This window comes from Triplophysa rosa, linkage group LG10 (genome assembly GCF_024868665.1).
Source record: "Triplophysa rosa linkage group LG10, Trosa_1v2, whole genome shotgun sequence".
Lineage (NCBI taxonomy): Eukaryota > Metazoa > Chordata > Actinopteri > Cypriniformes > Nemacheilidae > Triplophysa > Triplophysa rosa.
In genome coordinates, this window is record NC_079899.1 from 3,295,894 (window position 1) to 3,319,745 (window position 23,852).

At 38.8% G+C, this 23,852-nt stretch overlaps 1 protein-coding gene across 1 annotated transcript; it reads left to right on the forward strand.

Annotated features, from left to right (window-relative positions):
* Nucleotides 1–100: 100 nt before the first annotated feature.
* On the forward strand, nucleotides 101–22,907 carry eipr1 (EARP complex and GARP complex interacting protein 1). Its single transcript, XM_057344094.1, has 9 exons — nucleotides 101–234; nucleotides 830–913; nucleotides 7,014–7,146; nucleotides 8,895–9,051; nucleotides 12,014–12,113; nucleotides 14,039–14,175; nucleotides 18,303–18,470; nucleotides 20,510–20,677; nucleotides 22,728–22,907. Exons 1-9 carry the CDS (start codon nucleotides 184–186, stop codon nucleotides 22,900–22,902), a joined length of 1,173 nt encoding a protein of 390 aa, XP_057200077.1. The 5' UTR covers nucleotides 101–183; the 3' UTR covers nucleotides 22,903–22,907.
* Nucleotides 22,908–23,852: the final 945 nt, after the last annotated feature.

Consider the following 23,852-nt stretch of genomic DNA (forward strand, 5'->3'; position numbering starts at 1 on the left):
ACGGAAGAGCTTTGTATTCTCGAACAAGACTTGCGTTCGATAAACCCCAAACACACTTTGACAGAGACGCGTGTTACGTCCGCGTTCATGCGCTGTTTGCGTAAATCCTCATTTCAGTCTCGCGGAGCTGTTGTACGTTGACAGACAGGAGGATGTTTTTACTCTGAATTTAAAAATAAATGAATGTATAAAATGGAGGACGACGCACCGGTTATTTATGGCCTTGAGTTTCAGGTACTGTGGCTCTTTTTACCTTTTTGTTAAGGCGTACATCTTATAAATATTAAGGAAGTCTATATGTGGGCAGTTAAACTGGTCCTGTTTCACTGGTAATGCTGGTTATGGCTTAAAACGCAGTGTTTATTTAACATTAGAAATTGAGATTTGAATATATCATATCTAGCATGTCAAGTCTATCATAGACTGTTAATATGGTAAGTTGTACTATAGGACTAATGTGTGTTAATGTGCATGATGCCTAGTGAGTTACCTGCCTTAATAGCATCTACCTAAAACACCTTGTTAGCGTTTAGGTGTCTACTAAGCTGCCTACCTAGACAGCAGCATTGGTCTGCAGTTTTGGGCATTTGTAGTGAGCTGCACACATAAACACACTTACAAATCTAAGTGAGCTACGTGTAACTGCATGTGAACTACATAAACATTACTTTTTTAGGCATTTAATGAGCAGCCCATGTAGACATGGTGCTGAGATCTTCCCATAATGCAGTTTTGAGTTTTCCCCCAAACTCAGTCGTGATAAATCTTGTAGTATTTCTCTTTGTACTAATAATGCCTCACCTGAAATCATCTTCTCTGCATGTGTCAGGCACGTGCTCTCACAGCCCAGACAGCCGAGACAGATGCCATCAGGTTTTTAGTGGGAACACAGTCACTGAAATTTGATAACCAGGTGAGTGAATATATGAACACATGGGAATGTATTTTCTATTGAAATGTTATACTGTGAAAGCAATATGCACAGTACTGTAGATCTGCACTCAAACTCAAAAGCAAGGCTGAAAGATTTCACATCACCTGCGTGATTAGATTTGATCGGAAAACCTCATATTTGCTGGTTTACCAGAATAATTTCAGCAATAATGTTGCATGTATGAGTTTGATGCTTGTGTTTGTGTCCTAGCATTTGTTTGTGTTGTTGCCGCTGAAACCGTCTATAATACAGTCTGTGAAAGCCAGGCTAAAGTTTTAAAATCAAAGTTTGATTTCCACCATTAATTTCACTATAATTATATAGAATCTTTGACATGGTCTTACTCAGTCAATATAAAATGTTATATTTTCACGGAATGTTCCTTGTGTAGAAAACGGCAAATCACCAAAAATGACTTGGTTGGGTTTTCACAGACTGTGTCACACGAATAAAAATATGCATGGATAATTGGCAGCTGGGCAATGATTGACACATTCATGACAGTATCTCTATAATAAATATTTATGATTTATATGCTGTATCTAATGCAAGTGCTGATTTTATCTGATTGGCTGGTTCGATTAAACCATCAGAATATGAAGGGGCATGAGTATCATACAAAATGGAACTTGGTTAAGATTTTGATTTGAAAAATTGTTGGACTAATAATGATACATTAGTGTTTCACTTTTGTTCTCTAAATAGAGTCAGAGTTGGTGTTGCAGAAGGTCGCAACAATTTTAACCGATTCCTTTACACGTCACTCAAGCGGCTCATCTTGTCTAAGCAGGCAATTCTTGTCCAGTTTAAGCTGCAACAAACACTAGATCTTTAGCCACAGCCAAAGATCAGGCTATGTGTGCCTGTTAAAGGGGTCATATGACACAGCTAAAACTAATATTATGGTTTGTTTTAGATGTACTGCAATGTGTATACACTATTTAAGGTTAAAAAACGCTGTATTTTCCACATACCGTGCATGTTTGTATCTCCTCTTTGCCCCGCCTCTCTGAAACACACAGATTTTTAACAAAGCTCATGGCTCTGAAAAGCGAGGTGTGCTATGATTGGCCAGTTAACCAGTGCGTAGTGATTGGTGGAATACTGCAAGCGTGTGAACGGAAATGTAACGCCTCTTACCATATTCGGAACATCAGGTTCCCGAGCAATTGTACTGACAGGTGATAAAATGTCATCGGTACTTTCCTTATCAATTCGAGCCCGAATCTGATCAGGAAAATGAAGATGATCAAGCCGATACATCAACTTTGCCAGCGCAACTTGAGTAGGATGTAAAGGATTGGTAAGGTTTTTAAAATATATATTATGTTAAATAGTTAAAAACTATAGCTAACTGTTTTACCTTTCATATACGACGTTCTAAAGATTTGCCGTTAGTGATCCACCAGTGTTACGCCATGTCTCGTCGCGTCTCAACAAAGACAATAAACCCCATTATAAACACGACATTTGTTGCCTCTAGTTGGAACATAATTACTGATTATTAGGACTTATGTTGTCTTTTTTCACATTGCATGTGTGTCTGCATTTGCAGATCACACAAAGAAACAACATGCGCTACAAACACACGACAAACTCAACTCGCCTTGTCTCATCTTTTGGAAGGGCAAACAAAGAGGCTTTTTTTCGCAACAAAACACGCAGCGTCTCCACGACATGGCTGCGGCGGCGATGATACAATGAGATTTACAAGTACACCCACCTTACTTGAGTATAGATTTGGGCGGTCTTCGTCAAGTCATACCACAAACTGACGTAGATTTGTGGTGGTGTGGTTACGCGAGGCGTTTCAGGCAGGTCTGGGTGAGCATTCGCTTTTAGATAGAATGCATCTTTTGTTCCGATACTTTAATTTTTGCAATTTTACGTGTCTAATACATGCATGGGCAACTTATAACACACCAAAGACACAGAAAACACGTATTTGCGCCATATGACCCCTTTAAATGTGTGTAAACTTCAGTGGTTCTCAAACTGGGGGCCCCAAGATGGATCCAGGGGGGCCACAGTTTTCGTGGCATTTTATGATGTATAGAAATGTAATATTATTTTATGCAATCAAACATCAGACAAATAAGAGCACAAACCAAAAGAATAGATGTTCCATCATTGTATAACTATATATATGTTTTTAGTTTAATTAAAATTCTATGTTTAAGAATATATGTCTTTACATATTTGGGGGGCAACAAAGTGATGCACTCTTCACAAAGGGGGCCTTACAACAAAAAAGTTTGAGAACCACTGGTGTGAACACACACTGCAGGTTTGCTGTTAGATTCAATAACAGGGCCGTCCTGTAATATAAGCCGATTTGCAATCTCTGTGTTACATTGTGACAGATTCATAAAACAATCTGCTCTAAAATGTGTCTTGTTAAAAGTGACCTTTTAGAGGTATTTGGATAAAAATCCAACTTTTTCTAAAATCAGGTCCCTGGTGCATCTACCAACTCTAAAAAGGTGAAAAGAAGAACCCAATAACTTTTCTCTGCCAGCATGTAAGAAATCGAGCCGATCAGATTTCGCTCCCCCTGTGACATAGGAAGGGGTTCTTAATAAAATATTACCGCCCATTAATCTGCACGTTTACACCCACATAGACATGTGCCCGGTTAACCGCGGTTACCATTAAATCCTGCTGAAACCGAGCTGGCTGCGATAATGCAAAATATTGATTATTTTATTGATACGTCGCTTTGTCCATGAAGCACGGCTCTGGGATCAGTAGGAAATGCCGCTCGATCTAAAAGCAGTGCGAGTTTGAGTCACTTATAACGTGTATTTAAAAAAGCAACACCCGTCAAACATGATCATTATAAATATACTTTATTATCATGAAAATACCTGAGGAGGCTTGAGGATCAGTGATGAAAACATGTCTTTAGGCATTTCCTAGAACTACGTGTGTTATGGTCTTCTTCTGCAGTGCGTATTTGGAGTTTCTGCACGAGAGCGCCCTCTGGCTTTCGGATGCAGCAGCATTCTACCGTACTGCACTCACAAATTGTGCATAAATCACGTGATATATATTTTCGGTTAACCGGGCATATGTTTACACCCACAGCATGGTCATAGCATGCACTACACCAGTGTGTCCCAACCCTGGCCCTCGGGGCAAAACTCCCAGAATCTTTGAAATGTTCCCCTTATGAACACTACAAGCTGATGAGTAGAATCAGGTTGAATCTGAAACATTCTGGGAGGTGTCCCCTGAGGACCAGCATTGGGAAACACTGCACTACATTTCCCAGACGGAAAAGGGGTGGGGTGCGCAGTAACTCATTAGCATTTAAATAGACATACGCCAAAACGGTTTGCTGTGATCACAAGTGTTTTTTGACAAGGCAAAAAGAGTGGCGTTTACACAGCCATTTAGTGTTTTTAAGCAAAATATGTTACAGACATCAGCGTTTCCCATACAATGCATTTACTTGGGCGGTCCGCGTGCGCGTCCTCATCTTACGTGTTCGCATGCACTGTCTCTTCCAGTGAGCTCCATGTGTGTGCGCGAGCCCTCGGCCTCTCGTATTTAACAGTCACTTGCATTTAAAATGAAAGAAGCGTTCGTAATACAGCAACACATTGTTGAGAAAGGGCAAACAGCATATAGCCGCTCTTTAATGTAGATGTACTGTATTGTGATTTTGTCCGATGATGTTGCGTTTATAAATCAAAATTTTAGCAGGGGTTAAAGTGACTGCTGGTGGCATCCTGTTGTAAAATACAGCCATGTTCAGACTTGACTTCTTTTTTGAAGCTGCTAGCGTCTGTTTTACATTATAATCCTATGGAGTAAACCGTGTTTTCAAAAAACGTCCTGAGCGCTTTTTTAAACGCCAGCGCCAGTGTCTTTTTCTGCAGGTAGAAAAAAGTTCAACTTTTCTGAAAAAAACGCCCTACGTCAAGCTCCTTTTTCACAGCTAAACAGTGACGGAGACCTGTCGTTTCCATAACAACATGCGAGGAACGTGATTGGTCGAGAAGGCTCAAGCTCGAAAAAATAAAATTGCGGCCGAAACGCCCGTTGGAGGATGGTTTTGTATAACTCTAAGTTTAATTTTCACTTTCAACAACTTCTGATTGCATTTCTATCGAGAAATTAGTATTGTAGTTTTTAAATATGTGATTAGTTATTGCAAAGACGCTCTCTGTTTATAATTCAAATAGACGTCATTTTGTTCATGACGTCACCAGCTGCCTATGTTTCTCTAGACTGCCTTCGTGCGTGGATTATGCAAAATTATGCAACCAAACGCTGCGAGCGTTTTTTTTTTACTAAAAAACTTTTCAACTTTTTCTTGTCCAAAAAAGTGCTAACACTAACAGGACGTGATGACGTCACAAATATGCTAATTACTTCATGACGTCACCAGCACCTCAAGGCTGTCAAAATCCTTTGGGAAACACTGGACATTTCACGAAGACCCTAATAAAGAATACCTACTTGTGGAAAATGTTCATCCGATGAGGCCTTTAACAGTTACTCATTTCTAATGTTGGGATTTTTTAAACAGATATTATACTGTAGGCGTTGGCCTCTAGCAATTATAATAGTCCAGTGATGAAGAAACCATTACACATCTTCAGCTTTCTTTGCTCATGGTCAAACTCTTTCAATATAGAGTTCCCACACCCCTGTTTTTAAAAGATCAAATAAAAAGATATGATATACTTCACTGGCATCCTCTTACTTACTTTAAGAGCTCAACGAGATGAAAAGTGGAGGTCAACGTCTCAAACCCTTCCACCTGAGCTCCTAAACCCTCCTTCGGTACAAGAGAAGGCTGATAAATCAAGAGCGAGTTTCTCTCTGCCGCTCATTACTGAACCTTCCATCGCCTCCAATTATCCTGTCCGGTCATCTGAATTTATTTGTATTGCTTCCCTCCATAAAATTATAACGTTGCCTAATAATTCTCCTCCAATGCGCTCCATCCAAGGTTAATGGTTTCTTCTCCAACTTTCCGCAGCCTGAACCGCAGGGTTGCCCTCACGTATTCATGCGCTCTTTCTCTTGCTGGGCTATTTTTGGGTATAGCTAGTTAATATGCAGTTCACTTCCTAAAGCCTGTGTCATTTGGAAATAGTTTGTTTCCTGAATTTTCTCCAGGCATACGACTGTTGCTATCATTCATTTTCAGCTATTGTCTACTGACTGTAAAGGTGGAGAGTGATTTGTTTTGGGAATCTTATGAAGCCTGCAGAGAACATTTTGCATTTGATAGAAACAAGAAATACAATCTGAAAAGAAGAAATACGAAATTATGTTTTGCATGAAGGAAATGAAGCCTGTTTTTAGAATCTTTATGATTTGCATGGTTTTTATGCCAAAATAATTATTAGTTATTATGTGTTGGTTATTCAAGTATTGTATTGTTTGGATTTGTCACAAATTTGAGATAAAATTAGCTTGCCATTGAAATGTTTTACTAAAGAATGTAATCTTATTGATCCAGTGGTCTATAAATAGACTTCATGCATGTTTTGGGGTATTTTATCCTTTTAAATAATTTTTATGAATAGTTTTTCATTATTTTTACATTTTGCAATGACCAGAACCAACTGGTCCAAAGCAAACCGGTATGACTTTCTTCTTCAGAACACAAAAGAAAATATTTTGAAGAATGTTCGTAACCAAACAAGATTGGACCCCATTGATTGACTTCCATTGTATGGACACAAAACAACTGAGACATTTCTCAAAGTATCTTCTTTTGTCTTTTACAGAAGAAAGAGTCACATACAGGTTTAGAATGACATGAGAGTGAATAAATGATGACAGAATTTGGGGTCACTGTAATGAAACCCCTAGAGTAGATATATAAAATATTACCCAGAATGCATTCTGCCTCTTTCAAATGCCTTACTTTTATGTATCGAACTCGAGTTTAAAAGTGACAGTATCTTCAAAGTTTGAAATAAAAGGCGAGCGTGTGAAGTTAACAAGCGTTTGAGAGTTAATTTAATGTGATATTCAAGTAAATATCTGTGAGTGAAGCTCTTTGATCTGCCGTCAGGACTCTCTCCTCAGCAGTGTGCTCTCCTCTCATCCGCAGATTCACATCATTGACTTTGATGATGAGAATAACATGATTAATAAGAATGTCCTCCTGCACGATGCTGGTGAGATATGGCACATCAGCACCAGCCCCGCAGATAAGGGAGTGTTGACCACATGCTACAACAAGAGTGAGTTTATCTCCTCCTTTCATAACTTCCCTTATATCTTCCTTTCATAACATTTCAAAACAAACCGAGCTGCCTGCCTAGACGACATCATCGGGTTTTGAATGCACATAGGTTCTGAAATGTTCTAATCGGGCAACCAGTCGTTGACATATGCAAATAAAAATGCATATTTTAACAAAAATTTGGAAAATGCTATGTAAAGAAGCACCTCAGATATCGAATAACGCTCACTGTTGACTCCATTAGTACTCTCACAAGCTTTGCTTTTATGTTTCATCATTTTAATTCATTTGTACATCTAATGTCACAGGTCGTAGTTCATAAAATGCAGTGTGGCTTTATATATGCTGCGAGTCTGCTCTTACAGTTATGTTACACAAACCGCCATTAAAGGAGAATTCCACACATTCTAGCACATGCCTCGAGGCAATTTCCAAACTTACACAAACATGAAGGGACAATTGAAATTGAAAAATGTAATTAAATCCCATGTTTATATGAGTAAGGCCTGTGGCTCCTGCCGGTAAGTGACAGTTCAGATAGCAGCAAGCGAATCTCCTCTCCGGGATGTGACTTTTTTCATGTCTCCTTCTATCTTCATTACGACAAGGCCAATGTGCGAGATGTCATAGTGGAGTTCAAAAGAGAAATGTAATTACCGTGACATTCAAGCTAATGGAGTAGCCGGGCGGCTCGAAGTCTGCCCCCATCATCACCCTGCCCACCCTGATCTGAGAGCAGCCCTTATCCTGATGCCGTTGTGCGCTTGTGCTCCATAGCACAAGCGGTTAGAATTCACACAGCTTTTTAGTGCAATATCAAATCTGAAGACTCGAAGCTTATCAGTGTGTCACGGTTATGTTGTACATCATCTGGATGCTGGTGATTCTCCTGGTTAAATGAAACGGCAGGGGGCCCATGACACGCACATGTTGAATTCAGTTCAATAAATCACTTCTTCAAAGAAAAATATATTTACAATGATCTCAATGGAACAGCCACAAGATCTTAGAAAAGTGATTTGTGAACACTTTGCAATAAGGTGTATTTGTTAACAATAAGTTAATGCATTAGCTAACATAAACTAACATTGAACAATACTTTTAAGGCATTTATTAATCATAGTTCATCTCAATTTCTGTATTCACAAATGCATTTTTAAAATCAAATGTTGTAACTGTTAACATTAGTAATGCACAATGAACTACAACGGGAATAATTGTATTGACATTAACTAACATGAACAAAAGACTAATAAATGGTAAAAAAATTATATTGCTCATTGTTTATTTTTATAATGGTTTTCATAATAACCGAGAAAATGTGATTGTCATAAATATAAGTCAGTATATATAAAAAGTCCTAATTGTCCTAAAATGGAATTTATTTTCATTATGCAAAATATACATATGTTTATTTATTTGATCTTTTGTGACAAAGAGTATTTGTGGCCTTTAGAGGCAGTATACGGAAGTTAAGACAAACATAATCCTGCAGTGATCAAATGGCACAGTATGTGCTTCTAGCAGACAATCTTGGTCTTGCATGACCCAATAATGAACACATATCATAAATATCGTATCAGTTTGCTACAGTGTGTTTGATTATATTTAACTTTACATCAAAATGTACTTTACGTCACACTCTCTGTCTTTGTTTTAATGCCTCATACCATTAAGTTGAATCCATAGATAAGTTGTTTTGCACATATGTATCAGATTGTGTTGTGTGTGTTGTGTATCGGGCAGCGTCTGAGAGTCGGGTTCTCACATGTGCGGCGGTATGGAGGATGCCCCCGGAATGGGAATCAGGCAGCCACGAGTCCCCCGATGATTCATCCAACAACCCGCAGACCTTGGAGCTTCTCTGTCACCTTGACAACACGGCCCACGGCAGTGTGGCCTGGTATGCCGCACGCTATCGATTGAACCCTACAGCATCCCCGTCTCTCTCTCTCTTCATAGCATTCCTATTCTTCTTCTCGTTATTCTTCCATTGCTCCTGGCTTTTATTTCCATCACTCTCTTTTGTGCTCCGTCTCTCACAGCCTTTTGCTTTACCTCCTCTATTCAATCTATTCTTCTGTTCTTTTCTAGATGTTACAGAAATTTGTTACAGAAACGTATTCTGTATTTAACCCACCCGTCTGTTTGGTTTCTCCCGCTGCCTATTTCTTTTGTCTCAGCCGCACGCTTTATTTCATGCACCATAATTCACAACACAGAATACAAAAGTATGTGTGTTTTGAAGGATTTGGGAAATGGCAGCCCTCGTACCGACATCTGTCATACAGTATGAAAGATCTTTCGCGTTCAGATCGTCTGCTTATTGCTGTGGTAGATAAAATGCTGAGTTAAAGCTTTAATATGAAATCTTATCAAAGGGATACTTCACCCAAAACTGAAAATTCTGTCATCATTTACTCACCTTTCAGTTGTTCCAAATCTGAATGAGTAAATGATGACAGAATTTTCATTTTTGGGTGAAGTATCCCTTTTATAGTTATGTAATTGTTTTACTTACTGAATGCTGAGATTCAATATCATCAAAGTGTGGCCATATTTCAATTTCAGTTTTGCTAAATAAGCTTTTGAGTTTGCTGTTATTCTAAAATGTGGAGCAAATATTCGTAAAAAAAAAAAATAAGTGACCCTAAACTATTAAAAAGCAGTGTTTATCATATAACTCAAGTATATCAATTAGTCTTCATTATTCTCTCCTCAGTCTCCGTTCTAAACAAAAACAGGTTGACGTTCCTCTTGTTTGCTCCATCATTCATCTGTGTGACAGCGGACACATCAGCAGCAGATGCCAAACACAGACACATAATCAAAACACAGTGTTTGATAAACAATATGATAATTGATCGATCGGTATGCCTGAATCACCATAAACCCTGAATAATGTGCATGTAGCGTGTGATTTCTTAGCCGTGGCATCCGTGATCGTGAGAGGTTTGGTGGCTTTATGTGTTCGAGCATGTGTTGGCCTGAAGAGGAGAAAAGGGATGCGGTTGCGAGCGTAGTTTTGAAATTTTTTGAAATCCGCATACAGGTTGATGTTTCTTGTGGTTGCTATTTTTCTCCTCTCGAGACGTTTGAGAATGTATGCACTGCAGTATGTGTGTTGATCATACAGGCGTTTGCACGCCAACTTCAATAGCTATGAGAGTCTCACATGTAGGGGGTATTTGTGTTTTAAAGCAGCCCTAACACACGCGGTTTCTGCCAATCTCATATTAATCTTGAGTACCTATAGAGTAGTATTGCGTACTTCGTATCTTCTAAGAGTCTTTAGTTTGATCACATTTATAAAAGATAGATACAGCTGTACGATTATTTCCGAAAGCTTACGGCACGTGCGGGGGGAGGGGTAGGCTGAACTAAAGCACGTGCGCACCCATTGCCAACAAAACACAGACATCAGTTTCACTCACCGCATGCGGTTCATGTCCGGCATCTTTTAGCGCTGGGACGGCTCCATATGTCAGTATCAAACGATCTCCAAATCCAGCGTTAAATCCACCGTTTATATAACATTCATCACCCAAATGCAGTGAACAAACAAACAGCTTATATTACATCCGTGTCCCTAGATACTTTCTATCGTAAGGGGTATTTAAATGTAACAAAACATGTCAAATGAATCATTTATTGTATTTTTTTTTAGTTTGAAATGATTTTGCATAGTTCATTATACTTGTTAGTTTAGGGTTAAGTGAGTTTTGTTTATTTTGCTTAAATAAATGACATGTTATGGAGAGACTGACATGTTTGTCAGAAATGTTACTTTCAGCTAACATTAAATTAACTTTTTTTATTTTCCCATGAAATGCAGATCCTATTGTTAGTAATTTGTATATTGTAAAAACTCTATTGCAAACTCTATTGTTCCTTTCTAACACCTGTTCTAGATGTTCTAGATCAGCTGTATTTGTCTGCAAACATCACATAATGGTAAAAATTAATGGTAATTTTACATGTTGGTCAAACAGGAAAAAGTCTGAGACATTGAAGTTCAATATAGTAAATGTTGCTGTCGTTTCCGAGATTCCCTGTCGTCTCTCATCGCATTTTAGGTTCCGTTGAACAACACTGTCTTAGAAAGATTTTTTGTTGTCACCTTCAGCATTTTACGTTCTATGGTTTTTCAGAAATGGCTTTTTAGAATTATTGTTTTATTTGGAAAGCGAGTGGACGACTCTTGATCAATGGCAATTGAGCACTTTGTGGCCAACGGAGCGTTTGTGAGAATTTGTGCACGGGCCGTGCTGAGCGTCTAGCGATGGCAGTGTGAGACGGGCTAATGGCCGCGTGATGGGTTATCAGAGCCACCGCCGTGAGATCAATGGAAGCGCGAGAAGAAACCAAAGCAAACTGCGTTATATAGGTCAGTCAATACTTTCGGTAATGATGGAGTAATCTCAGTGGTGTTCGGAGGCCAGTCGATGCAGACACACCTCCTGTTTTTTGTTCATTTGCTCCACATGAGAGCCCCCCCCACACCTCTCCTCTTCATCTCTTTAAACCTTCAAATACTACAATCAAATATCTTTCTGGTTAGTTTTATATATTTAGTGTAGTGCAGGTTGAAGTGAAACATTGCAAAGATGTGTTTGAATCTTAAAAGAATAGTCACCCAAAATGGTGACCACATAACTTGACCACAGCAAATTTTATTCCCAATAAAAAAAGTCAATTAGAAAGTCAGTCACGTCCAGTGACGCATTCATGTAAATCACAAAACTTTGATGGCCCCTAGATTAATTTCTTCCATGAATATTTGAATGTTTAATTGATCAGATTAAAGAACGGAGCCTTTACACAGTTCCTGCCGTGGTCAATCACCTGTCACCTGTCTCCTGCAGTGTATTATGGGAGCCCATGGGTGACGGGAAGCGTGTGATCTCTCTGGCTGAAAACCACGTGCTGCTCTCGGACCTTCAGGAGAGCTCCAGCAAAGCCACGGTGAGATTCATTATTTTATAATTGCTGTGGTCACGGGAGGCATGACGCTCGCACACAGCAGTGAAACTCATTTACAGCCACCAATACACAGTATTGATGCTTAGACTATGATCTGAGCTACTAAAGACACAATATAACATGGATAATGGAACAGTTAAACCAAAAAAAGTATTTATGTCATTATATACTCTTACAGTATAATTTACATCTGTGCACTAAATTCAAATATGCCGTCATATCAATCAACTTCATATGTTGTTGGTTCTTGCGCGTCTTATGATGTAATACGATATTTGATTTCTTTTCCCAGGACATGCAAGAACCAAAAAAAGATTTGAAGCTATCAACATCGTCATATTTAATAGCACTCATGTCGGAGCCTTGTGGGCAAGTGTTCCGACATGTCTGACCTGAGTCTCTCCCATGTCGCTTTCCGTCTTCTCTCCCACTGTACCATGTAAATAAAAGCAAAAAGGCCAAAACATTTCAATTAAGAAATAATTTAGCACTCCTGTGCTAATTTTGATTCCTCACAAACATACTGATGTCGTTTGGATTACTTTATTGATGGATTGGATGATGGATTACTTGCTCTGAAAAAATATTGACAGTTTTTTTAGATTTCGAAATCTGAAGTAAATAATGAAGGTAACTAGTGACAAAGAAGAAGGTTATCAAACATCCAAAAAATGACTCGGCATTAATTCAAAGTAAAAACTAAAGACCTAAGTGTGGTCTTGTCAGCAAATGAGACCCCAAAACCGTTTTCCATGGATTAGCTTGTTTTACTAAATCATCGCTGAAAGTTTCATCTGTATGAAACGGCTTTGTACATGAATACTCGGCTGCAGTCATTACTAATGAACTCCTCTCAGACCGCCACTCGTGAGTGTCACGAGCCTCTGAGAACATAACCTTGACTCGACATTCTTCGAACCGCCACGTGCAAAAACACTCCGGCTCTCAGCGGACACTGGAGAAAAGATCCGGGATCGACATCACGTCGAGCGGCTCCGTGAGCCCCCGCTAATGTCAGCTTTGCATGCAGAGCGAGAGGAGGTTATCGAGTGGCAAGACCTGCTGAGTGCAGCACGCCCATTAAAATGAGAGAGAGAGAGAAGAGGAGGGGGATGCAAAGAAAAATTAAAAAGCGAGAGAAAGGATGTTGGGGAAGCTCTGGGCACTGCTCGATTCCAGTGGTGTTGTGAGGAATGCTAATCTGCCTTCACGCCGCCCCCACCATCACAACACACAGCCATCAACAGCCTCCCTCATCCGCTCATCCCTCTGTTCTTCACAAGAGCTCCGGTTGATGTGTTTATCACACGCTTCCTCCGTCTGTCAGCGTTTTATTCGCTAAAACCCAAAACCAAAAAAACAGAGCAAGCAACATTGGCCCGCCTCTCATCTGCATGCAGCTACAATGACAAACCTGCTAAACCAAACATAGGGTGCATCGCATAGTCGACTAATAAATAGGAAGCAGAACAGACGATTTTGAAATGACCCTCTAACAAATCTGTGTGTGTTATATCAATGAATAAATGAACAAAAACAATTCAAATCCTACTAAGACGGATATGTCTGTCACTTGCCGTGCATCACTGACTACGCATAAAATTCTGTAGACATCAATAATATGCCTCACATTCTCGAAGAATCCATAAAGACCCGCAGCAAGGTCAGTCCAGCCTCAGAGACATTTTTTCCATTAAATATCCAGCCTAAACAGTAGACTATTCTCCAAAAAGAGCCTTCTCTCCTTCACTCATGTCAATATTCAGTCCTTTCAGCCCGTATGCACCGATGTGTTGGCAGAACGTGGTGTGTTCTGTGAGCATCAAAGGTTGTGAGTGGGCTTGAGTCAGTTTGCTGTTGAATATTCAGGCATTGAGTTGCATGTCTATCGATTGTGTTCTCCCCAGATCTCCAGCAGCGCCACCCTGGAGGGCAAAGGACAGCTGAAGTTCACCACGGGCAAGTGGAGCCCACATCACAACTGCACCCAGCTGGCCACAGCCAACGACACGGCCATCCGAGGCTGGGATCTGCGCAGCATGAGGTACGACTCGAGGGAACATCGTCATTTTTGTACGGTGTGGACGCTCCGTTAGAATCAAGTGTAACTCGTCAATGCACCAAATGCCATGTTGGGTTGTAACGGTGTCAGTATCGCTAGGGTTGGCCTTCGTTAGCCTTTTTGTTTTAATAATAAACCACCCAGCAACACCCTAGCAACTGGCTAAACAATGCCTAGCAACCATGGCAACACCTTAGCAAACACACAGTTATTGCCGAGCAACCCATTAGAATGCTAAGCAAGTGGTTAGCAACACCCTATAAACATCCTTGGAACACCTTAACAACAGTTTAGTAACACCCTAGCAACCACACAGAGCTGTTAAATCAGTGACATGTTTGTGTAAATGTAAATACAGAGGACTAAAATAGAAAAATGAATGTCTATGGAACTCCTTTAAGAAGAGGTTTTGTAGTTTGTATTCTCCTCAGGATTTGTTGTGTGGAGTCGTAATGAATGCTCACGTGAGCTCTGTGGAAGATTAATAATCACAGCGCTATTGATCCCTGAATAATACAGCATCAGGCCTGATGGAAAGAAATGAGACGAGAGAGAGAGAACGAGCAGACAGGATAAATAAACATCAGATGATGATGATTGAGATTGTGTGGTGTTACGAATAAAACCATACGTGCAAACTGATGCTGGGAGGGTAGAGCTGATATTCATATAGAAAACTTGTTTATAACGACAGGAGGGAAGAAGAAGGATAGAGTAAAAGTATTATTTATTTGACATAATATTACAAAATTGATGCATACTGTATGTTTGGCATTATTGTAGTGCCAGCTTGAGAGTCAAACTTTGCAAACTTTTATTTTATTTTGAGCCAACCTTTTGGGACATCCTTTTATTGTCATAGTACAATAGATGCTGAAAGCTGATTTAATAGAAACATTCTTGTTTTTAGTTAAACTTGAGATATTGCTTTTCATAGCACCATAAAAACACATGGGAAATCCACATACAGATTGTTTGCGTTTACACCGTGTCCACACCGGATGCGACGTGACAAAAGACAATAGAACCAATTGGAACCCATTATCATTTTTAAACTTTGTCCACGCTGGATGCGACACGACACGACAAACCCATTCAGAAAAAGGCATTTGTTGTGTAGTGCCGCTCTCGTCTGGTGGAGTCACTGGGTGTACATCAAAATATTATAGTAAGCTGTGAAAGAAAAAAGCTATAATTCTCATGATGAATGTAAAAACAAAAGGAAACTGTCATGTTTCATATTTCTGTTATGCAGTTTATCATAGCAGAGTATGTATTAAACCAACCTTTAATTTGATCTTTATGTCTCTGTGTAGCTCTGATAAAGAGCGTTACAGTAGAAAGAATGATCGAGGTCATAGTAGTGCTCTTATGATAAATGCCAACTTGAAATATCCTGCTGAGGATGAGACTGATTTACTTCTGAATATTCTGGGTGAGAGAAAACCTGCTTCAAGTTTCTTCATAAACGACATGCACCGAAATCTACAAAACCACCAATCATTCTTGCGCACTCCGATGTATTTGGTAAGATACGATGTAAAACGCATAGAAAACTCTACTAGTGTGCCTCCAAACAAATGCTTGGCACTGGATGTGGTTTGTGAGATTCATGGCATTGACATTTAAAGGGATTTTTAGATGTAAAAAAACTCACTTTTCATGTTTTCATGTTAATAGTCCAATCTTATTAGAAAATTGATGAAAATAGGAATGATGATCTATTATGTCATAATGTCAAATGATATTTCACTGTATTCTTTCAATGTTGTACAGCTGTTTCTTCATCTGCACACAAATTTCCTCTTGACCTTTCAAAATATGTGCCATCCATCTAATAACCCGTAGCCTTTAGACTCCATCATTTCCCATATGTTTCTGATCGAAATCCACATCCTTTAAAACCGCCTTCTGGACCGAGGCAGACACCAAGGCCTCCAACCTCTCTGTTCAGTGCCTCGCTGTTGCCATGGAAACAAAGGTCCGGCTTCACGAGCGTGCCCGATCCGCTGAGCCACATCCATTTATCAGCGGGTCCCGGCTCGCTGCAGTGCGGAACAGCGCTTCATAATGACTTCTGCCGGCAGAAAAAGGGACGCGGGGATGCAGATTGCTTCATGCTGTGTCCTCGGGCGTATGGATCAACGCTAACTAATCTGGTTCATTTTTGTGGCGTGTGCTCGCCCGGGCTTTGCCTGATCGGATCCCAATTTCGCATTTACAAGCATGAAGGACTTAGGAGCAGTGCGGTTAACCTCATTTCTTGCTCCATTTCCTTGGCTGGGCTGGTGCACCTTGTTTCTTAACTGGGAGAGAGAGCGAGTTTGGTCTACCAGAGGTCTCCTCTGTTTGGGAAGGCCAGCTAGGGTTCCATGGATGCGTGCCGTTTCTTTTGTTCCTCATTTGATGGCAAAATGCACTTTAAAATGTGAAGTACAAATATTGAAAAAATAATTTAGTATTGAAAGTTGCGTCTGTGGAACAGAGAAACTTCACCAGTGAGCTCAAATTATTTACAGAAATTAAAACAATATATATTTTTATTTGTATGCAGTAAGAAGCATTTAAAACAAATTCCCAAAAAAGCTACAGGTCAAAAAAGTTCAAAATGTATTGACAAAATAATTTTAGTTTAAATAAAAATGATTAGGTACTAGATGTTAAATTTAGGTTTTACTTTTAATTTACATTTTAAAACTTTTATATATTGTTTTATTTTATTTATTCATTTTTGTTCATTTTAACCAATATTTAATTGAAATTTGAAGGGGTTGATGTGCTTTATTTTTATATATATATAAAAAATCTATAAATGTGTGAACATATTTCACCTCATGCTCTGAAATAAATGGGTCTGTTTTGGTGTTGCGTGTCGTTTAAAGTTCCAGTGAAATAAAAAATTACAATGCCTATTTTTCATGAAATATTGCAGCATTTATTGTAAATAGTTTATCAATGTGGGTCATTTTCTTTTTAAAATTCGTGTGCCTTCGTAATCTTCAGTTAAAATCTGAAAATGCACTTTAATACACTCCATCTTAAATGAGGTATGTTAGGGCGGAGCATCCGTTAACTCCTCCCCTTCAACTGTCAGTCTGCTGCCAGTTCCATTTCACAATGCAACGGCTGTTTTTATACATCCAATCAAATCGCAGAGAAAGTTGAAAGCCACGCCCACTATTTTTCGCGTTCGAAATTCCATTTCACTCGGAAATGCATCAAAATACGGAAGTAAAAACGATCGCAACTTCCGGTTCACGGGGACATTTTTGCGTAGGAAATGCTTTGCACAAACACAGAATACAAAAGGCATCGCTGTTATGTACACAACAATATACAGAAATGCCAAATATGTACAAGATAATAAGACAATACAGTGATGAAAAACAATAAATTATAAACACATTATAAAGTGTCCAAGATCATTACTGTTATTACACATTATTGGCATTGGGCTAAAAACTATTCCTGAATGTCGTAGTGCATAGTAAAGAACTCAAGTACACGAGTACAGTACACTAAATTTCTGTGATGAACATGAAATCATTAAATTATTGTTAGATTAATCGGTTATCAGAATAGTTGAGGATTAATACTTTCCTCACTGCTCCATATAACCACATGTTAATTTCCAGCGGCAATGTTGGATGTGACTCGGGTAGAGACGTAATTGAAGAGCGCCGCTCAAATTTTTCACCTCCTGTTTTAATGAGCGTGTTAATTGTATAATGAGCGCGTGACCAGATAGCCAGTTAATGAGAGTCGAAAAAGCCTGGAGAAATGGCGTCCATACAGATGAGCCTCGGGTCCTTCAAACCTTACGAGATCACGACTACACAGCCATCCGTACACAAGCACCACCTTTTACAAGAGATCTCATCACCTTGCGGAGGACAGGAGCGGAATTTATGGCCCGTCACACTTTTATACGACGCTTGAAGGAGGTTTGACCTTCAGACCCAAACGTCCAGACTTGCTTTTGATTCACGACAAAGTCTCTCTCTGTAGGATTTTATCTGTTGGTCTTTTTTGTATGTATCACTGCGTATGGTCTGTTTTCTCATTTGCATTGATTGAAGGGTTTGATCTGATGGCTTTGTCGTTCACAGTCAGATGTACTGCATTGAAAACGCTCACGGGCAGCTGGTACGTGACTTGGACTTCAACCCCAACAAGCAGTATTACCTGGCCAGCTGCGGCGATGACTGCAAAGTGAAGTTCTGGGATGTGCGACACATCAGCGAACCGGTCAAATGCCTGGAGGAGCATTCTCATTGGTTAGACACGCACAAACATACACACTGGTGGGAAACTGTTCAACTCTGACACACTTTATACGCATTGGAGACTATTTGTGCACATATATTTTAGGTCGAGTACATTTATTTCTATATCGCTTTTCACAATATTGCATTGTGTCAATTACAGTAAATACAAAGAAGCGAAGTCCGGGCATAAAAATGGTGTGAAATATGTAGGATATATAGCAAACAGGCAAAATGTCAAAGCAAAGGTCAGAATATCAAGATGCTTACCGTGGGAAAAAATGAATTGAATGTTGTATTAATAGTGCCAAATAAAACAAATTCATTAATAGTGCTGGGTAAAAAATATAGTCATTACATGAATAACAATACATTTTTCGTTTTTCATTTACTGACAAACATCCTCTGTTGGACGAAATAACAGAAATGTAGCCAAACACACAGGACTAGTATTACTCAGTTGTGGTGTCAGACATTTTTATATTTGCATAGCACACTATATCAATATCCTTTTAAGTAAATCAGTAGTAAATGATAGTAAAGACACTTTTAAATGTTAAAGAAAAATGGGATAACTTGCTAATTAATGTGATGTACAATATACGATAATGCTTAAAACTAACACTTCAAATATGCGAACAACATACAGTACAAACAATGTTGTAAACAAACAGTGTGTCTTTCATTCTCAGAGGAAAACATGACTTTCGCCAGTCTACGTGCCATTCGCATCCACTTTAAACTTTGACAAAACATAACTTATTGAAGTATTAAAATCATTCCATTATTGCAAACCATTACAGTGTGCAGTTTGCTATATGCACATTAGTGATATTTGACCAGTTTTGATATTACATTGTACATCTCTAACATAAAACTGTTGTAATTAAAAGTAATTCATGACCAATTAGTAAATACATCATCAACATTGTATTTAAGTCACGACATACGAAACATCACTGTCACAAAAAACGTGCCGACATATTTGTCGGCACGTGAAGGAGGGGTGAAGTGAGCCGTTGGTTGCAATTTGCAACCTCACCACTAGATGATGCTAAATGTCATACACTGCACCTTTAATTTAAACTAAATGAACAGATTTTAAGCCAAACTCGCATAGATTTAAACTCAATGTTGCTTTATCAGAATTGTTGAACGTATGTAGAGTATGTAATGCAAGTACATCATAAGAAACTGTAAATTACTTTTTTAGGGGAAAATTACTCTAACGACATTTAGTGGGAATAGTTTTACGCGCCTCAAAAACTGAAGGTGCACTGTGAGATACCTGTAATTCAGCTCACTGACTATCCGTCTTCTCGCGTTCACCTTAACAGCCACATTTATAATTGTCATTTACTTATGGCAAAGATAAACTTTGCCGTGAGCTTTCAAAGTTGTGAAATCTGGAATCTTCCTATCAAGGTCTGCCTTTGCTGTTTCATCTGTATGCGTGTGAGGATTATCTTGAAATATAAACGATAGCATTTTAATTAGTGTCAGTGCGTGTGTTTTATCTCATAGTCGTGACTCGTGTGCGTTATAATGCTCAAGGCTGTGTTACTGGAGCTCTATCTCTGTGCGTGTGTGTCTTTATAGGTGCGATTCACTGTATGTAATTGCCTCACAATCACACGTATGGCTTTCTCCACGGCCGGGCGGCTCACAGACCCGCACACCAATCACAACCCGATAAAATATCATCCACGGGATGCAATCTCTCAGATTGATAGAGCCTCCGTATGAATCACCGCTGTTTTGATCCCATTTAGATAGGAAGACCCACAACAACAGCGTGTTTCTCATTCGCGGTGGCAGGAGTTCGGCTGAGCCTCGGGGTGGGAGGTATTAGGGAATATTTCGGGATGGAAACAGATTAGTTAAGAAGACTTGACTGAGCCAGGTTTTACCGCTGACAGCTGAGTTATCCTCCCACAATCCCCCGCCTCGGATCCTTTTCTGAGCCTCGCCCGAGGCGTATATAGACGGGGAGGGAGGAAACACAAAAGCTGATGTGTCTGAAGATGATGTTGCGGTGGTGTTGGTTTCAGGGTGTGGAGTGTGAGGTACAATCATTCTCACGATCAGCTCGTGCTCACGGGCAGCAGTGACAGCAGACTCATTCTGTCCAACATGGTGTCCATCTCCTCTGAACCGTTCGGACACCTGGTGGATGACGATGACCTCAGCGACAACGAGGAGACGCAGCAGGATGACAAGTACACATCACTTTCAGACATCTTTCTTTCTTGCTTTGTCTGTCGATGCTTTAGTTCAATTCAATATTTCATTTGGTTCACTGTACCATCACTGCACCAATGGTTGGTTTTAGTACAGCTGAACTCATTTCAGGTTCATTCGGTGCGGGGGAGTACAGTTCAGTTCACATCGGTTCTCAATTTTAGTGTGATGGGATTCAGTTCAACTCAACTCAATTCAGTATGGCTTAATTCGGTTCATTACAATCGAGTTCAATTTAGTTTCATTCAATTTGTTTATTACTGCAGTACATTTACAATTCAGTTCAATTCATTACGATACAGTTGATTGATTTCAGTTCGGTTCAATTTCAGTTACGTTTCATTTGCAAAGCCGATCACTGTACCGTTTTAAAATGATTCATTTCACTACAGCCGAGCTGAATTCAATTCAGTGTAATGTACTGTACAGTGCAGTTCGGTTCAATACATTTCAGTTCAGTTCAGTTCAGTTTATAGTTTAATACAAATAAATGTGGTTTAGCTCAATTTCCAATTTAATTGAGTGCAATTTCACTCCTGTTTAATGCAATATAATGTAGCTTATTACAGTACAATAAAAGTATACAGTCTAGTACAGTTCAAAGTAATTTTAGTGTAGAACCGTTCAGTTTAACACAATTTCATTCAACTCAATACTATACAAGATTCAGTTCATTCTAATCAAGTTCAGTTCACTTCAATTTAGTTGTTGATTCAGATTCATTCCTTCGGATGTCATTCACTGTAAAAAAAAAGAGTTAAGATAGGCAACCTATCACAAGCACGTTTTTGAGTTAACTCAACAAACAGAGACTGAAGTCCGTCCAACTTAAAAAATGATGTTCAAGTCATTAGTTGTCTCAACATAGTCAAGTTTATCTAATGAACAACAGAACAAAATCTTTTTTGTTGGCTGAACTTAAATAGAGATTGGTTATTTAAAAATAAGCGATTTGTCTTTTACTATAATTGTACATGTTTTCTCCCTCAAACTTTGATCAAATAGCTGTGTAACAGTTTGTGTTGAGTGCAGTTAAACTGGTTGTACTGTTGTGTCATGAACAGTGTTGGGCAAGTTACTTGGAAAAAGTAATTAATTACTAGTTACTCATTACATATTCAATAGTGTAGTTAGATTACAGTACAAATTACTCTCTCCAAAAAGTATTTCATTACTTAATACTAATTACTTATCCTACATCAACCTTGATTAGTTAAGTGATTCAAGGATAGATATGAAAGGGCTCTTTAATTAATTCAAATAAATCATATTAAACTACATAAAGTAGTGTTATTAACTGACCAAAGTATTACAAATGTGAGAAGTTAGACTTTGAATTTTGATGTCAATTCCACTATTGCACACACATATATTACACAAAGTATTTAGTTTAATTACATCAGAAGTAACTGTAATTAAATTACAGGAACATTTTGAGTAATCCCTTACTTTACTTTTTCAAGGGAAAAGTAATTAAATTACAGTAACTCATTACTTAGTAACTAGTTACACCCAACACTGGTCATGAAATTACACCCCAACATTGAACACACAACCCTCAACCATGGTAACAATCAAAAACCATCATTCCTTAAATAAAAACTCTAAACACAACAGATAACTAACAGTAACAACAAGATTAAAGCATATATAAAGACAGTGAGAACTAAAACACTAATCTTTAAAAGAAAAACAAATAAGAAACACAGAATTGAACATGCTGCAATGCGTTTTGGGAGCTTTTAAACTCTTGCAATGTTGTTTGTTCAGAATACACAGTTTGGTAAGTTGGGCAAACTTTCTGACGCATTTTGGCCCAAAACTTGAGAATCTAAGTCCGGTCAACAAAATAATCTTTGTTAGAAACATGTTTAGGCTCATTTTGTTTAGTATATGCAAAACAATCATTTGACTCCTTTAATTAAAAATTCAATGTTCAAGTTACTTCTTGCGAGTTGGATTTTTAACAGTGTTCTAATACATTTGTAATTACATTAGTCATATTCTGTACATTTGTGTTGTGCGTAGGGTTAAAGAGCCTCTTCAGGACAGCATTATTGCCACATATGAGGAGCACGAGGACAGCGTGTATGCGGTAGAGTGGTCTGCGGCAGACCCCTGGCTGTTCGCATCCCTCAGTTACGACGGTCGGCTAGTGATCAACAGAGTCCCTCGAGCCATCAAATACAGAATCTTACTGTAGAACAGGTGAGCTAAAAAACACACAAAAAAGTTGCTCAACTAAAGACTCGATATGCTAATCGTCTCCAAAATACAAAGCACAAGCAAATATTGGGCGAAATAATGGGTCTAATTCACACTTAATCAATAATCAGTTCTTACTCAGTATTTATGTTGATGAATCCGGAGGGAGCGTGTGTTCACGGTTGGTAATTGGCATAATACACACCCAATCCATCTCCATGTAAAGGCTTTCTGCACAAGCTCTCCTATAGAGTCATTCCTCACGCTGCAGGCTCTTTCACTCATGCCAAGAGTGTGTCACAAACTCAAGATTCTACCAAAAATACAGTTTTATTAGGGTTGAATGATGCCAAGACGCTGCTAATCAACTTTATCTATCAGCTCAAGGTTAGATGGTCAGCATAATGTACCTCTGTTAAAATCATTAGGCATATTATATGGAATTTAAAGGCAACACACAGCAAGAAGAAACATGCAGGGAAAGTTTGAGGAAAATAGATCTACAATCTATGAATGGCTGATGCATCAGCGAGAAAGTCAATGTTTACAATGAGGCATAACATATAGACTTAGGCCCGGTTTCACAGACAGGGCTTAGCTTAAACCAGGACTAGCCCTTAGCATATTTAAGTAGCTTTTATAAAAATGCCTTAGTAAAAACTACGCTAGTGTGATTCTTGAGACAAATCAATAGGACTGACATGTTTTAGGATCTGTCATTGAACGTTATTTTCGGTTAAGACAGCTCAAACTTGCATTTTAGTCTGGGACTAGGCTTAAGCCTTGTCTGTGAAACCGGGCATCAATGTTTTAAAAAGCTTAAAATGTTAATTAAATAAAAGCGTTCAAAAGTGTTGAAATGTTTATATATTCATTTAAAATGTAATATTTATGTTTTACGTTAAAGGCTTTAATATATACATGCATACTGTACATATTTTAGATGAA